Source organism: Periophthalmus magnuspinnatus, chromosome 1 (assembly GCF_009829125.3).
Source record: "Periophthalmus magnuspinnatus isolate fPerMag1 chromosome 1, fPerMag1.2.pri, whole genome shotgun sequence".
NCBI lineage: Eukaryota > Metazoa > Chordata > Actinopteri > Gobiiformes > Gobiidae > Periophthalmus > Periophthalmus magnuspinnatus.
In genome coordinates this window covers 29,668,217-29,685,470 of record NC_047126.1, presented here as the reverse complement: position 1 = coordinate 29,685,470, position 17,254 = coordinate 29,668,217, and the positions used below count along the sequence as shown (strand labels likewise).

The 17,254-nt window shown below is 39.6% G+C and overlaps 1 protein-coding gene across 2 annotated transcripts in view; it reads right to left on the bottom strand.

The window, feature by feature from the left end:
- Window positions 1-202: 202 nt before the first annotated feature.
- The window catches only part of dclk2a (doublecortin-like kinase 2a), a 48,807-nt gene continuing 31,755 nt past the window's right edge, over window positions 203-17,254 (bottom strand). Inside the window, exons 4-18 of one of the 2 annotated variants that reach the window (XR_008648680.1) lie at window positions 16,184-16,282; window positions 15,214-15,264; window positions 15,010-15,104; window positions 14,476-14,551; window positions 13,398-13,503; window positions 11,719-11,776; window positions 9,903-10,022; window positions 9,230-9,376; window positions 7,916-8,049; window positions 7,241-7,318; window positions 7,059-7,155; window positions 5,609-5,704; window positions 5,087-5,200; window positions 2,905-3,043; window positions 203-281 (exon numbers count right to left, since the gene is read on the bottom strand). Coding sequence is in view for 1 of the 2 variants with exons in the window: in XM_055221302.1 (XP_055077277.1) it covers window positions 3,032-3,043; window positions 5,087-5,200; window positions 5,609-5,704; window positions 7,059-7,155; window positions 7,241-7,318; window positions 7,916-8,049; window positions 9,230-9,376; window positions 9,903-10,022; window positions 11,719-11,776; window positions 13,398-13,503; window positions 14,476-14,551; window positions 15,010-15,104; window positions 15,214-15,264; window positions 16,184-16,282 (1,283 nt within the window). In the remaining variant the exon portion in view is untranslated. Of the gene's footprint in view, window positions 282-2,784; window positions 3,044-5,086; window positions 5,201-5,608; window positions 5,705-7,058; window positions 7,156-7,240; window positions 7,319-7,915; window positions 8,050-9,229; window positions 9,377-9,902; window positions 10,023-11,718; window positions 11,777-13,397; window positions 13,504-14,475; window positions 14,552-15,009; window positions 15,105-15,213; window positions 15,265-16,183; window positions 16,283-17,254 lie in introns of those variants that run through there. The other variant, XM_055221302.1, reaches the window with a different exon arrangement.

The window sequence follows — 17,254 nt, the reverse complement described above, 5'->3', positions numbered from 1 at the left end:
GGCGCTATAGTTTGGGAAGACAGGGACGTAGACAGGCAGATGATTGGTTCTGAGTAGGGAGAGAGAAGGGGCGGGGTCACGGGGGTAGACGCGGAGCTCTGATTGGTTGAGATGTCACTTGGAGGGTCGCTGTCGGTGAGTTTGGGTGCTTTGGTGACAGCCGGACCCGGTTTGGGGGGGAGGGTGGGTTTGTCTGGTTTCCGGGCGTTTGAAGCGGGGGCTGGAGGTTTGGACGGTGGTCGGCAGCTGATGGTGAGGGCCTCTTTATCTAGAGCTGTGTTCTACAAAACACAAGGGCAGAAGGTCACACAGGAGCAGGGAGCATGTAAAAGAACAGCCAGTGGAATCAGCCAAGTGCCTCAGTGACAAATACAGGTTTATGAATAATAAAGGTGCACTATGGAACTTCTGCTTGTCTCCATGGAGATGTTATTGCTTTATCTAGAATGTTTTACAGCGTGTGAACTTATTGATGTCTATGGTGACAGAGACAACCAAGTGATATCACCAGACCAAGTTACAGGTCAGATCTGTGGAGAGGCAAGCCAGTTAACAGGATCCCTCACCTCCTTATACATGCCTCTGTTTAAAGAAGGAGGTATTTTACTTCTGTGGTGTATTAACTGCTAACACATTACATGTTTAGATCACCATGTTTCCTTTTATTGTTTTGAAAATGCTATATTCACCGTTTAACAAGTTTCACTTTCGTTTTTGACGCTCTGAGTCTCCCCTCCCTTTGCTCATGTAAAGTCACTCGTCCTGCAGAGCGTTATCACAACACAATCAGAGTGCAGTCCGCTAATGGTGTTACTGTACACCACATCAGGTTTGTGAAGATGTTTTGTACAGTTTTGTGTCATGTTTTTGAATATTCATGGAGAACTGTTCTGTGGGATCATGAATGTTAATGTAAATAACATCTACTCATTATCTACTCAGCTGCATTTGTTTTGTGTTTTTAACTTATGATTTTTCCTATTTTATTAATTTTTTGTTTGATTTTATACCATTTATTTTCTGTGTATATTTAGTTTTCACCCTGCATATTTAAACCCTGACCTTTGTACTGTGCATCTGTTTTAAACCAGATATGGGCAAACTACGGCCCAGGGGCCAAACTCTGCCCTTTGAATTCATTAATCCGGCCCGCCAAACGTGACCAAATTATATTAAAATACATAAGGGTAAACCTTGTTCAATTTTCCTTTCCCCTGTAATGCTAGTGTTTCCCCAAAAGATGGCACACTTCAGCCATCACTTTGCCAAGATGCATGCTTATGCTAGCAAGCAGTCAACACAGGAATGGGCGGCTACGACTCAGAGGTTGGCAGCCAATTGACCGACTTTATTAATGCATTTGGAAAACAATTTGTACAGTGAGCCTTGAATGTTCATGCTTTGCTACATGTTACAGGCCAAATCTCTAATGTTATATATATATATATACACACATATACACACACACACACACAAGCAGGTGGCACCTCCTTCATCGGAAAGGTTACATAGTGCAGCTTTAAGAGAATTCTTTGGCTTTGTTTCTATCTTGCTTTGATTAAAATACAGATACGAGGCACTGACTAAACATTTGAAAATGTCCTATTCCACCAAAATAGGCTGTTGTTTCTTTATTACCTCAGATTCCACACACAACCAAAACAATCATTTTGTCAAACACTTATACACTGTTTTCAGTTAAGCTCATTACACACCAACTCATTTAGTGTCAAAACTACTCACCACTATGAAAGATCACCAAAACAAGACAATGACACACATGAAGTGAACAATGGTCTGCCACACTGCACCAGAGGAGAAAGGAAGGCTGCAAATCTGCACTTTAATAATCAAGAGAAGCAAATTTTGAGACTCCCTGGAATACAGTGTTATCAAGTTAAACTTAAACATCTGGACTTAGTTTTAGAAGCCGGCGTTTCGCTACCAACCAGGAGGCTTCATCTGGGCTTGTGCTGGGGACTGTGGCCGCAGTCATGTGACCTCAGGACCTCAGGACCTCAGAGACGGCTACAGAATAATCAGACTTCCAGCTGTTTTAGTTTAACTTTTTCATAATTTAATAATTCTGTTTAGATTTTTTTTTTTTCTGTTTTAAATTAAGCGTCTCTCTGTTGCAGTGTCCAGCAGCATAAGGCAGTTAGTGGTTAGTACATACCATGGTCTTGGAGCTAGGTCAGAGGAGGGAGAGCAGGGAGAGGGAGAGCAGAGGGGCAGAGACACAGCTCATGTAAGCAGCACGTACAGCAGGCAGGTTTACGCCTTACTCAAATACCATTCAAAATAATCCACATTAACATAATAATAAAGCAAAATTGTGATTTACATCCTTAGTTTCCTCTAACCTGGATACTTCATGGCATTGCACTTCATATATTTGTCCACAAGAGGGCAGAGCTGTACTATGAAGTATAGACACTAATCAGTAGCTAATGATCATAAAAGAAGTGAAATAATACAGACATATTTGGGATTTTAAAATTAAATCTTTCCCTAATAAAAATAAAATAAATTAAAATAAATTAAATAAATAAAAATTCCTCACAATTTTATGATGCATACATTTGTATGCAATTATTATTTGTAATTTATTAATATGTATCCAAGTAGACAATATGTGCAGCTATGGCTAGGTCCTGTATCACAAAGTGAATAAAATATCTTACCGTTATTGCACGCAAATAAAAAAATCGTTTTAGTGTTTCCTTTTTGCCAAAGCTGTTAGCCTGTGTTAGCATTAGTGCGCGGCCCGTTTCACTGATCCTGTGAGGGCAGTTAGTGCAGCTGCAGCCGACCCCGAAACAAACACAACATAATGAGCCAAAACCAGAGAGACAAGAGGAGGAGGAGGAAGGGGAGGGGGAGGAAGGAAGCTCGACAGTGTACCAGCACGGCTCTGAGCTCCGGGTGGTCCCTGCGGTCCCGGGGGCGTGTGGATGGATGGATGGAGGTGGAGAGGAGTGGAGAGGGGGATGAGGAGGGGGTGAGAAGGAGAGGAGGAGAAGTCCGCCTTTTACACCTCAAACTGTCAGATGAGATTTAGGACACGGTCAGACAATGTGCGGTCAGCGTCCTCAACACATGACCCCACCCCACCCGCCTCCACCCACCTCCTCTCAGACAGCAGACAGGGGAGAGAGAGAGAGAGAGAGAGAGAGGGCTGTGCGTGCTGTGGGATGAGAGGAGAGAGTGAGAGCGCCAGTGGATGGAGATGCTTCTATGGTAATATGGATTTTACATTAACGCAACAACACAGTCCACATTTATAGTGCAGAGTCAAAATCTAATGGAAATGAAATGGTCAGAATTAGCATATTGCAAATGGTTTCATAATATCTTCTGCAGAAAACTAAAAAACAGGAAACTTTTTAGTTAACAACTCTGCAGGCAAACCTAAACACAGTTGCAATATTTACCCATTTTAACAATTTAGGCTATGTATATGTATGTATATATACTCTCTATAATATTGTCAGTAATTTTCTCACAAAAGTAAAGTAAACCAAATAATACTGTGTACAGTACATGCCACAGATACAGCTTTCATATTAGCTTAGTTCGCTAATGTTTATGCTCAACTTCCTCCTTCCTACATGCGACTAGTTTTTAGAATTTATTACAAAAACATGACAAATTTATAAAGTATGTTAAACGGACCCAACATGTATGACTGCCATTTCTTGTCTGAATCACTAATCCAGTACAATCACGTCTCTGGTCTGGTCTGGTGGAGGTCAGATATTCTTGGCCCAGTTCTGAAGTGGCTGAACTCAAAATGATGAGTATTTAGGTCAGACATATTGGAAAAGGATTGGACATCCACAATCCACTGCTGGCAACTTTTCACTGAGCTGTTGTGTGAAGAAGACACGCGTTTGCAGGCGGCTGTTTATATTATTAATAAAGCTCTTATATTGTGTGAAAAAGACTTCACTGGAGATTTTAAACACGATATAATTATGTTTCCTAATCAAAGAAATACCTGGAGTTATGTTTCATTCCCAGGTTCTTCAGAGGTCAAATGCTTGGTTGCCTCTTGTGATGTTATTGAGTAGTAATCTATAAGTGCTCCTCCATGTTTTTAAAATCCATTCACACTCCTTCACCAAACACATTCATTCCCTCCAGTGCGCAGCTACTATTTTTATTTTTTTTACTGCGTCACTCCACAGTGTACCTGCAGCTGGAGTATTTTACATCCTCTGCTGACTTCTTGTACAAAGCCTCAGCTAAACTAACTATATACATTCTATTCTACACGTTATATATTGGTACTTTGCAGTGACATCACGCTGGGGGTGTTTTTTACATATATGTCTATGGTGGAATGTTCAGCAGTTATCATGGTGACACAATGCACACATTAGCAAACATTGTCAAAAAGTTTTAAGATTCGTGGTTCTGTTTAGGTGATGATTGTCAACAAAAAAGGTGAGAGCGACAAACTGAAAAACGGTTGGCTAATGCTAGCTAGCGTGTGACTATGATTTTATGTGAGAGACTTGTTTAACTGCACAGATCATGTCACCTGCTGGAGTTTCAACTAATGCAGTTCTTTATGGTCAGATTGTAAACGCTCAGAGCTCAGTCTAACGTGAGTAACAGCATCAGACAGAGCAGTGCCTCCAGTTTGCGTCACACTCCTAGGGAATGTTGATGACAGCTGCAAAGTATCAATATTCTACAAACAGTATTTCAAATTATTCATGGATTTCAGTCATGTGACTCGTTTGCTGAGGTGTGTAAACTGTAGCGTATCTTCCAGCGCCGTTGGAAAGTCATGATGCTAAAAATATTGTATCTCACTGAAGAGAAAAGGGGGCGATACTTTAAAAACATGGCAGTTTTGACCCTTACCTGCTGCGTGACACTGCTTATAATTCCCATTTTAACATCATTTTAATTCACTGACCAAAAGGCGCAAAATAGGTGGTGTTATTTGGACGCTTATAGTATCTCTGAAAGCTGTCTGGGTTTATTTGTTTGTACTAAAACAGCTAACTCGTCGTCAACAGCGCAGTAATCTTTGAGTACTCTATAAAGTGATATTTGTGTGTTGCGTTCTCACCATGATGACAGAGACTCCTGCTGTGGTGGGGTTGTGCTTTGGCGCTGGGTTAAAGTGCGTCTTCAGTTTACCTGACACCTCCATCTTCATGTTGTTATCAGTCACAATATCCTCCTGCACACAATAAAACACTGCATTAGTCTGATATTGTGCATCTACAGTTTGATGAAGGGTCTGTATAACTCTAACATCCAAAAAGAAAACACAGAAATGTTGAATCTTGTCGTTATTTGTTAGGGATTGGCTCTGCAGACTTGCCATAGTAATCTTATGGCGTTTAACTGAAAATAACCATGTCTTTGGGGTTGAATGAGAGCAATACTTTCTAAAGCTATAGTGAAAAAAAGTATTTCCATTATGTATTTATTCATTTATTTTGCTGACAGAGAAAACATTGGAATTTATGCCGGTGTTTATTTCATGTTAATGGGCCAAGACATTACAGCGATACTATTCACCATTCTGTCCTCCAGCTCAGTATGAAATGATACTGTACAGTGTGGCAGTGCACCTCACACTCACACTGAAGCAGGACACTGTGACCCAGGGGTGAGACAGGACGTCCAGCGCAGTGTACCGGGCCTCAGCTTTCACCCGCAGCATGTGACCAATCAGCTCCTGTCAGCAAACAAAACATGCAAAGTAGATCAAATGATGCCAGGTTGTTTTACAGTTGTACATCGTGTAAAGACGACGTTCTGTGCTGTGTCTGTGTGAAGTGACATAACACTGATCTATCACACCCTGGATCATTATGTTATAATCTAAACATTTTAAATTGCAATATCCATCTGTCCATTTTCTTCCACTTATTCAAGGCCAGGTCGTGGGGGCAGCAGTCTAAGCAGGGACTCTCAGATTTCCCTCCCCCCAGACACGTCCTCCAGCTCCTCCGGTGGGATCACAAGGCATTCCCAGGCCAGCCGAGAGACATAGTCCCTCCAGTGTGTCCTGAGTCTTCCCCGGGGCCTCCTCCCGGTGGGACATGCCCGGAACACTTCCCCAGGAAGGTGTCCAGGAGGCATCTTGAGCAGACGTTCAAGCCACCTCAACTGCTCTGCTGCACGTGGAGGATGCTTCACTGAGTTCTGCTGGAGTTTTGCATGAACAGTGTTTTGCATGACAGCTAAAGTTCGAGCTTTTTTCCAGGATGCATAAAATCATAACTCTGCAACTGGAGATGCTAAGCTAACATGGCCAAAATAGTTTGAAAGGGCAGATTAATGCTTGACAGAGAGTTTTTATTGATACCAGTAGACTTTGCTAGAGACACAAGCACACAAGGCAAAGTAACAGTTAAATTCACACCTCTGCTCTTCCACAAAGTCACCGACAGTAATAGCGGTTGATTATCAGTTTGTCGGAGTCTGGGAGTGCAGCCTGTTCAAATACATGACACTAATGCAGCGTTATGTCCTTCAGCCAACTGCCCATTAAAACTGTAACAACACTGCAATTCAGCCTGTAATGTGATCTACCGAGGACAAGCCCTGTACAAACAACAACAAATAACATCGTACAGGAGAGTCTGCCTGATCCATCTTTTTTTTTGGGCCATACAACAGAAATACAGCGGACATTTTTCTTTATCAGCCCATTTTGCATATTTTAGGTTTAGGTTTTACTTTTATTCTGTGGTAATGTTGACAATATTAGACCTGTATGTAGGGATATTCTTAAAGCTACAGTATGTAACTTTTTGGAGGTGGCACGGTATCAGCATTCCATGGAAATAAAAAGTTAAAACCATACTATGGAACATTCTCCATGGAGATAGATCAGTTTTATGTCATATTGTTGAAGTTTATAGCCAATGTAACAGCATTTCCATGGAAACAAGCAGGAGGAGGCCCGTCTCCAGGATAAGAGTCATGTTTGTGGAGATGCAAGGCCTCTCAAAGTAAGGACACATGTCTTTTAAAGTTTTTCAGTGCAATAAAAACAATCAAAGTGCTCAAAGTATGGAGCTAACCTTGGCTGAGTCGGTGATGTTGTCCCAGTACGGGCTGGGGAAGGACAGTCGGCCCTGCAGGATCTGCTCAAACAGCTCCTCCTGCTGGTTACTCTCACTAAAAACAGGGAGATATCAAGATTGAACAAACATCTGGAAAGTTGTCTAATAAATGAAATATGACAGAGGAGGCAAAGTGTCACCTTCTGAATGGAGGGAATCCACACAGGAGAATGTACGTGATGACTCCTGCGGCCCAGATGTCCACCTTCAGACCATAACTGCAACAAACCAGAGGAATCTGTCTGATTAAGGCTGACCACAGCTTCCTGATTTTTTGTTCCAACTATATTAAGTACATAATAAGTGCATAACCGTGAACGTCAGTGGTTAAAATCCAGCTCAGACCAAATGCATGTGATTTATGGAGGTGGTCTACCCCAGGACAGCTGTGGATACTGAAGGAGCTGACCACATATGAGGAGGAGTGTTTGAGACGCTTGTAAAGTGGTATTTATGCTGGTAGTATAAACTTGTTTTTATTGGATATTTTTAATACTACAGTGATTAAAATCTCAAAGTGCAGTGAAAGCAGCATCAAGATGTGGTTTCCCTGCAAATTTATCAGTGCAGTTTAGTTCTGTTTTGTCCAAAGTCACAGCATCAGTAATAACCTCACAGAGCTTCACAATATTGTTGTTTTAACCAACAGAAAGTTAAAATAAACCAGTGAAACAGTCATTGGTCAATAAGAGCAGAGCACCCCCTGTCCTTAGACGCTAGACCCTCCAAAACAAAAAAAAACAACAAAAAACAGTGGGACACAGTGATGACCAGCAGGAGAAGGGGGAAAAAAACAGACTACAGTGTGTTTTTACCCAGACTCTGAGATGATTTCAGGGGCCACATATGTGGGAGTCCCACAGACAGTGTACAGAGGCCCCTCCACCACCGTGGCCAGACCAAAGTCCCCCAGCTTCAGTGATTTGGTCCCATCTGGATACTCAAACACCTGGAAGACATTACATAATTGCACTTAATTTAATTTATTTCTCGTTTGAGTGTATAACTCAATGCAGTGTACATACATTAGCTTCAGTAAAGTGCCCATCAAATAAAACACATTCAGTGAGTAGAGTTTTACAATCAAACTAAGTCAGTGATCAGGAGCAGGTGGAGCCTCATGTGTCCTGATCTTCAATTACAGCACATTAATACTCATCTATGAAATGAATACAACGTGTTACTGGACTTTGTACTACATCATAATGAAGCGCATCAGTAATTATTCCAACAGGTTCTGTGCACAGTAGCACTCAAGCTAGCTCCACTGTTTCTCAAAGCTAACAGACACTTTATTAAAATCAGAAAAAAAATAAAATAATAATAAACAACCTATTAAAATTCAAATTGATTAAATAAAGGTTACCCAGTTATTTTTACATGTAGAATACTTCAGTTGGTGGTGTTGTTTTAGTCTATTGCTTTTCAAAATTAGCATTAGCATTAGCATTGAGACATAAACATCTCTCTCTAAACAGAAGACTTTTCCAGTGAAGTATTCCTTTTATTTGTGTAGTTTTTAACGTGTCAGTGTCAGCTCCCTGTCCACTTCCTTATCTTTAAATATCTATTCATTTTAGTGTGACTCCTTATAGAGATAAAACTGGACAGAAAGTGGTGACGCCAACAGTGAGGTTGTCGGGTGCCACTTCACTTCACTAAAACATAGTTAACATAATTGTATTTAAGATTTTACTAAAAAAGTCTCTAGTTTAGAGTAGTTTTTGAATGCAGGTGAAGTTTATTACTTTACTTCCTGGTTGGACAGGGGCAGCAGGGGGAATTCTGTTTTGTTACCTAGCAACCATAGTATTAACAAGGGCCAAAGCTCGTCTAAATAGTTATGATTCCACAGAGTCCTTCCATCCATACATTTTCTTCTGCTTATCCAGGGCCAGGTCACGGGGTAGCAGTCTAAAGCAGGGACTCCCAGACTTCCCTCACCCTAGACACTTCCTCCAGCTCCTCCGGTGGGACCCCAAGGCATTCCCAGGCCAGTCTATAATCTGTCTGAGAAATGTGTTACTTGTGCGTAAACTGTTGCTACATTTTGTATGTTTGTTTCGGTGTTGATAACGTGGGCAGAGCTGTTCACCTTTAAAACAAAGTGTTCTTGGTGGAGGACCTACCAGCAGGTTCTCAGGTTTGATGTCTCTGTGCACAATGCAGACACTGTGGAGGTACTTGAGGGCCGCTGCCAGATTATAGACCATGATACTGGCGTCTCTCTCTGTGTACTTCGCAGAGGATGTGATGGCGTCAAACAGATCACCTCCCTGCACACATATATAAAAATAAGCCTTAATCTAACCAAGAAGGGTCTAGCTGTAGTGGTAAGTGCACTAGTAGCAGTAGTAGTAGCTGTAGTTGTAGTAGTAGTAGCAGTAGCAGTAGTAGCAGTAGCAGTAGTAGCAGCAGCAGTAGGCCTTTTGTCGTTTAGTCAATTAGTGGGTTGATGATGTCTTAGTCGACCAAAATTTGTATTTGTCGAGCTATTATTTTATTTATATTATAAGAATTTATATGGGACAGTGGTAAAAAGGAAAGGTTAGTGAGTGAGTGAGTGAGTATTTTTTTTATATTTAATCTGTCTTTATACAACTGTTTCCTAGTACTTTTTTGAACTTCTGTGTAGTAGTCTAGTGCGTCCAGTTTGGGTCAGACAAAGAGACATGTGAGAGCTTTAGCCACGCCCCCTTTTTAATCGATTAATCGATCGGCAGGACAAGTCTTTAGTCGACCAAGAATTTCTTTAGTCAACTACAGCCTTAAGTAGTAAGAGTAGTACTGTATATATAGTACCTTGACCAGCTCCATGACCAGACACAGCTCAGTGGGAGTGTCCACCTCCTCGATCAGCATGATGATGTTTGGGTGTTTGACCTTACGCAGCACTGCCACCTCATTCTCTATCAGGTGCTCCTGCAAACACACACACAGGTCAGACCGTAATGTGTACAAGTACCGGTAGTTATAAATATTTTCACATTTTCAACCTAAAATACATAGATGTGTCAAGTGAAGAGAAAACACTTAACATAACTTTTGTAATGTCCAATCAAATACACAGATACAGGCACAACTGACAGGTACAACGTGGAGGCATCAGAGTGTGCAGATCACTCACTGCTGAATGAAACATGGGCTCTGATCGCTGAACAACAACAGTGTGTAAGCTTTAATAATGCACAGTGGAAAACGATCATGCTGAGAGCAAAGTCTGGCAGAGTAATGTATTCAGGCACTCTACTGAAGGAGTAGTAAGCCTGCATTTATATAGACCGCATTTTAGCTGGTCTGTGGTTAAACAGAGTAGACCATTTACTTATTCAAAACTGCTCTTCAGGTCAAAATGAATTATAACAAACTTATCCTCCATGGGATGTGCACTGTTGGCATGCTTGTCGTTAGCATTACCGTGAGAGGAAAAGTTGTGAAAAGTGCTTATAAACTCATCACTGTGAGTAATTAGCAGTGCTCAGAATGAGTTAGGAAAGTGAGGGATAACTTTGGACAACTGCAAACTGTTTAAAATTAACTAGTTCAGTTTTTTATGTTTCCATGCATTTATTTATTCAATCGTGTGTACAGCAAAAGATGAAGAACTGACAGATTTAATCTTCGTCTTTTGCTGTGGATCAGACCTGGACGACTGAGGGATTACACAGACAATCATGCATGTGCTTATTTTCTGACACTATCCAAACTATAGTTAAACTACCCAAACTAAAACAAAGAAAACAATAGCTAGGATGCTAATAGGTGTGAAAGCAGCCATTAGGGGCTTGAATGATTATGCTAAGTATGACTCAGATACAGTGCAAACTTAGTCTAGCTCAAAAGGTGTAGTTTACAAACAGAAACTGTGAACAATACTCTAGGTGTTTTTAGTTTCAGTGTAGTTAGCTCCTCCTTTTAGACAGATATAAGGCAGTGTCCAGCAGTAATCTGACCAGAACTGAAGAAGCGGCTTGGATGAGCAGTGAAATGTCTTCACTCCTACAACTTTTTATCCAGTTGACAGATTTTATATTTTTCTTTTAGTACAAACTATATTACACAAACTCTTCATTTGAATGTCAGATTGTGATTACTTTACAGTTGAAACTTGTAAGCAGTGTTCAAATCCGCACATAAAAGGGTCCGTGCACTATTTATACCCATGCATAAGAACATGTTTCAGAATTAACGGTTGGCCACGCCCACTTCTCTCTCTCATATGTTGAACCATGACAGACAAACACTTGTTGGGGATAGTAACGTGCAGTTTTTTTCCATTTGGTTCTCATCCAACAACTTTTCTGATTGGATAAAACTGTCTGTGGGTGTAGGTGATACCATTCAGTCTGATGTTGTTCTTCCCAAACGTGTGCTTTTACAATAAACTATGGCATAAAATACATTTTGTTGAACAAGAATAAATAAAAATCAGACACAGGCCTCTTTAATGATTTGCACATTTAGTGATTATTAATTGTATGTATACAGGTACCAAAATTCAATTCAATTCACAACTTAAAGCAGACTAAATGCAGTGGGCTTCATCATCTTAAACCATTACTGCGTGCTACTTAGTGTTAGCATCCCTTCAGCGTCCTCAGCCCCTCCCCTATGGTACCTTCCCAGCGCACTTGGCCTTGTCGATGATCTTCAGGGCGAACTCTTTTCCCGTGGCCCTGCACAGACACAGAGCAATTAGAGCACGCCATAAAAACAGCGCTGGCTCTAGTCCTAATATATACGGCCCACTGCTGAGACGCCATTACACCCAGTACAAGAGAGAACACAATAAAACAGAAGGAACACACTGCTGACTTGTAAAAGAGTTTCACTTTACAGAGAGAAAAGTGATTCGCCTCAAAGCCACTGAGGACATTTTGGTTAGTGGAGCTAATACTGAGGCATTTAGAGCATTTTGTTGATCTTCTAAAGCGCAGCCAGCGGATGGATGGATGAAATCAATAGCATAAAGTTGACATTCAGTACATGGATCAATGGAGCTGTAGCAGATTTTGATTCATATAATAAAGTAAAATTTGTTTTGCCCTGGTACAGATACATGGTAAAAACGGCTCTTCAGGTCAAAAGGAATTATAAGGTGTTTTTATCCTTCACAAATCAGGATGTGTGCTGTTAGCATTCTAGTTACATTTCTGCAAAAGTTCTAAAATGTGCTTATAAACTAATTGCATAGAATATTAAGGATGGCCAGAATGCACTAGGAAAAAATAATTTTGGACCACTGCAAACCTTTTGAAATTAACTAGTCCTGTTTTCTTATAATAATTTTAAATGATAATCACTTGATTTAGACTCGGACTCGACTTGGACTCCTAAATGACATAGACTTTGACTTGAATAATGAGGACTTAAGCATAACTTGGACTTGAAAAATTGAGACTTCCTTGCCTGTCCAACCCAGAATTATCTCTCTGTATTTTTTAGACAGATATCAAGTCTAGTCCCCATGTCGCCCATTACGTCTCGAGTCTGACCAAACATGATCGTGCAGTCATGTTTGGCCTCACCTCAGATTCGCTAATTGATTCTTCAGAAATCTGCAATGTTTTCCAGCTCTCTGTGATATTTTTTCTTAGCAGTCTTATTTGTTTTGAGGATGGACCATGTGTGTCCCTGACTGGCTAACACACCTGTCAATCACACCTGTCTGTACTCAGGGAGATTCACCGGTGACCAAACTCACATCTCTGTAAAGTATTGAAGAAATGTATATTCTGGATCCTAGTGACATCCTACAAATCTGCTGCAAACTGCATATCGATTTTACAGCTAATAATCCTTACTCCACATTTTTTCCAAAATTCACATTCTTAAAGAAAAACTTGAAACTTGAGTTTGAAATGTAAAGATATTATTACAAACAGTGTGACTGCAGTGCCATATCACACTGTGCTTTGTTTTAGTGCAACTAAAAGAAATGACTGTTTTAAAATGAAAAGCTGCACTTCTACGATAATGTGTTTAATTGTCAGGGGTGTTATTTTTCAGTTTTATAGTGTTTGTGAAGCATTTTGTACTGACTGCAGTTTCATACATTTGCATTTTAATAGCGCTGAAGCTAATTAGTGAACTCTGCTGCTGCTACAATATTATATGGACCAATATGGCTATTTTATCAGTTTGCCATGACCAGAGCAGCTTATATTACAGTCTGGAAGTGTAATTAAACCATTTGCAGCCAGATGAATGGGCTGCTGATGTGGACATTATAATTATTATCAGTGTTATCAGATGTAACAGCTGCTCATCTCTATAAAACAACTGTAACGTGCGTACCTCTCCACGCACTCTTTGACCACGGCGAAGTTCCCGTCTCCAATCACTTTACCGACTTTGTACTTTTCAGAGATGGACGAGGCGGGTACGTAACGGTTGCCATTGACTGTTAAAAAAATAATAAAAATTGATGAATGATTTTAGTTTGCATTGATATGGACTTTATTATATACTTTTGAGTATATAATAAAGAGATGCATATTTTTCTTAAAGGTCCTATATTAAACAAAATTGACCCTGATATAATGTTGTTACCTCCTCAAAACCATACCTGGAGTTGTGTTTTGTTTCATTCAGACATTTAAAAAGGTTTGGAGATCTAGACAGACTAATAATAAACACTTGCCAAAGCTTTTAAAAAATGTTTTTTTATTTTTATATATATTTTTTACTTTTTTAAATTTTTATTTTATTATTATTTTACTTTTAATTTTTATTTATTTATTTATTGACTGACAATTCCAGAGCTGAAATTATCTAAATGATCTAGTGAACCATGGAGCACTTCCTACCACATGACATCACAAGGTGGAACAGAGTGTTTTCTGTTTGAGAGAAGAACCCAACCTGTGTGTTAAACAAGAGTGAATGAAAAAAAAAACAACACCAGCTACATATCTGATGCAAAAACAGGATATAGATCATTATAACAGAGTGTGTAAAGTACAAGGATCCATGTTACGTTCATATTTCCCTTGCTACAACCCCCTCCACAGCAGTGGAACCATCAGCCTCCTCAGCCTCTCCAATACCTTCTCTTCACCACTCTTGTCTAGCTTCCACATGCTGTTTGAAATACTAAGCTGATTCCTAAATTGGGCAAGACCCTTCACAGTAAGAATATGTGGTTTGATACTGAGCTTAACGGCCCTAGAAGTAACAATATATCTGCATGCATTTGCATAGAAATGTGCATAATAAATTATTATGCCACTGACATGGCATAATAATTTATTACGACGTCATTTTCAGTCTAACCTAAATGGATTCGATCGTGCAGAGCTGCGCAGTGAGAGGACAAGTTGTATCGTTTCCCTGGCTCAAAACAAAAGTCAAGATGTTTTTAGAGAAACTGTACCTTCTGGACTTGTCTGCTCCGGGTGGTTGTTCACAGCTCCGTTTGTGTGTGAGGAGACGTGGTTTGAATTAGGAATCTGTAAAGAAGTATATGTCAGTTAGATTTATAAAAATATTTCACGTTTTAGACAGAACATTTACAATATTACAGTATGTTCACTGTCTGACCCACATTTTACACCTGTATTGTATTGTTATGGCTTACAGTTCAATATTTAAAGGTACACTCTGTAACTTTTCCCACAGAGGGTATGCTACCTGCATACCTGCATGTCTCTGTGTTATTGCTTTGCCTGGAATGTTCCACAATACAACATTAAACTTGCAGAAGATTTTATGGCTAAAAATATGCCTTCTTACTTCAGTAGCGTCACCTGGTGGTGTTCGCTGGGTGTCTCAATAAAGACAGACAGGTTTAATATCATACTGTGGGGCATTCCAGGCAAAGCAAGAACATCTCCATGGAAACAAGCAGACAGGTTAGATTTGTACTAAATAAAGACACCCGATAAATTACAAAAAAACTGAGAGTGACCTTAAAACCGGGCGTGGTCCTGGGGCTGGTGGGAGATGGAGTTGAAGACTTATTGGATCTGGAAGACGACGACTGGCTGCTCGAGAAACCGTTTACTGTGAAGGAAAAGCACAAAGATTTCATAACAGGAGATATTGATTAGATTTTTATCGCCATATCGACTAAGGCCAGGTTCAGGTCATGTTTAATTTTATTTATGCTTACCTGGAGACTTACTGTTAGGACGGCTGCTGGTAAAGTGCACTGGTCGCCTCGCTGTTAAAAGATTAAAAAGTACAATGAGACAACACACTTCTTTTGGGATGAATAAGTCACTCATCTATAGATACACATACACTGTAAATGTTTTTAAACAGTTATTATATGAAATGTATTGTGCTTGTTTTAACAGCGCTGATCCAGAACAATGTCCCTTGTTATACACACTGTAGACATGACAGGTACAGCAGCACAGTGCCATCATTATTCAGTCATGGTGCAGTAAGAGAACTGAAAATGACACAATTATAAAGGTAAACTTTATCAACTTTATGTAAATTGTCAATGTTTGATAACGGCCGTAAAGAGGAGGTATGATACTTCTACAGGGTATTCACTGCTAACACAACATATTTACATCACCACGTTACCTTTTATGTTTTATAAGAGTTAACGTTATAAGAGTCATTTTTGATGTTCTGAGTCTAACCTCTCTTTGCTCCCTGTGTTAAGTCACTCCCCCTTCTGAGCGCTACCATAACACAATCAGCTGCATCCAACTAATGACACTGCTGCACATCATATCAGGTTTGTCAAGTTGCTGTGTACAGTTCTATATATGATGTTTTTGTATATTCAGGGACAATAGGGGCTGGGAGTGATCTATAAAACACTAAAACCTCTTTGAACATGTTTTTGATGAGGGAACAACATTAATAATTGGCAATAACAAATATCACTTAAGTTCACAAATGAACTTTCCTCTGATTAATCAAATGTGTTTGATGATGATCATATAAACATAGAAACACTTTAGCTTCATTTCTCTTCTATTTCATTAGATGCAGCAGAAATCCCTTTTCTCATACGATATATGAACAAATAAAAAGACTCAGGTATAACTTTATACAGATATAAATATTTGCCCCTATATTCTGTCCATTCCCATACTTTATAAAGGTCTGTATTGTTATACCGGATGCGGGGGACTTGCTTCTGCGTGTGGGCCCCGGGCTCTTGGTGCGGTTTGGAGTAACAGAGCGACTGTGTGATGAAGACTTGAGCACTCTGCATTCTGAGAACACACATCAGCAGGAATATTACATTACACATTAGTCTGAACCGAATACAATAACTCTTTACAGATATTTGTTAAGTTTCTAAAAAGCAATGTTTTATAATCGAGCAGCCAAATATTGATTTCTCATGTTCTTTTATCTCGCTGGGAAATCACAATAACTAAAAGTGAACTTTTTTTTTTCAGTTTCTTCAAAAGCTTTTTTTATTGTAAATGTATTGCTATGTTGTACTATGGGTTTTATTCACAGCCACATACTTAACTATAAGGCACCAACAAACCAGTTCTGACTGTAAAGTTAAAGAGCAGATTTTGTGCATTATTTAATTAACTTCAGATTATAAATCAAATGTTTTCTGTCTTTATGTATTCAAGTTACTCTTACTTGAGCAGTAGTTTTCCCAAATACTTTTTTTACTTTTAAATGAGTAATTTCTTGGACTACTACTTTGTACTTCTACTTGAGTATTATTACTTTGAAGTACTGTTACTCTTACATGAGGACAGTTTTTTTCTATTCTCCCACCTCTGGTTATAGGCCTACATTTGTTGTGTTCTGTGTGTGTCTGTGTAGCCTCAGCCGTAGTGTGACTGATTTCCTCTCAGAGACCTCCTTCTCAAAGTAGAGCACAAGAGTGTAACTGGGACATAAGTCTGGAAATGTCAAGCCTCATCAATCTCCCTCATGTCCGCTACAGTTAGCACAGTTAGCACAGTTAGCACAATGCATGTGCAAAAACAACTGGGATTCAAACAGGACGGCAATACTTTGGGTAAAAATAAACTTCCTTCCTGCAAAGATCTGCAGCTCTGGACACTTGAGGAGCTGTTATTTTAAACAGGTTGAATGTGACATAGTTACACAACAAAACTCATATTGTAGATAAATATTATAGAAAATACAGAAAGAAACACAATGAGGACATGACAACATAAAATATGGAAAAACATCAGATGTCCTGGGGTAAC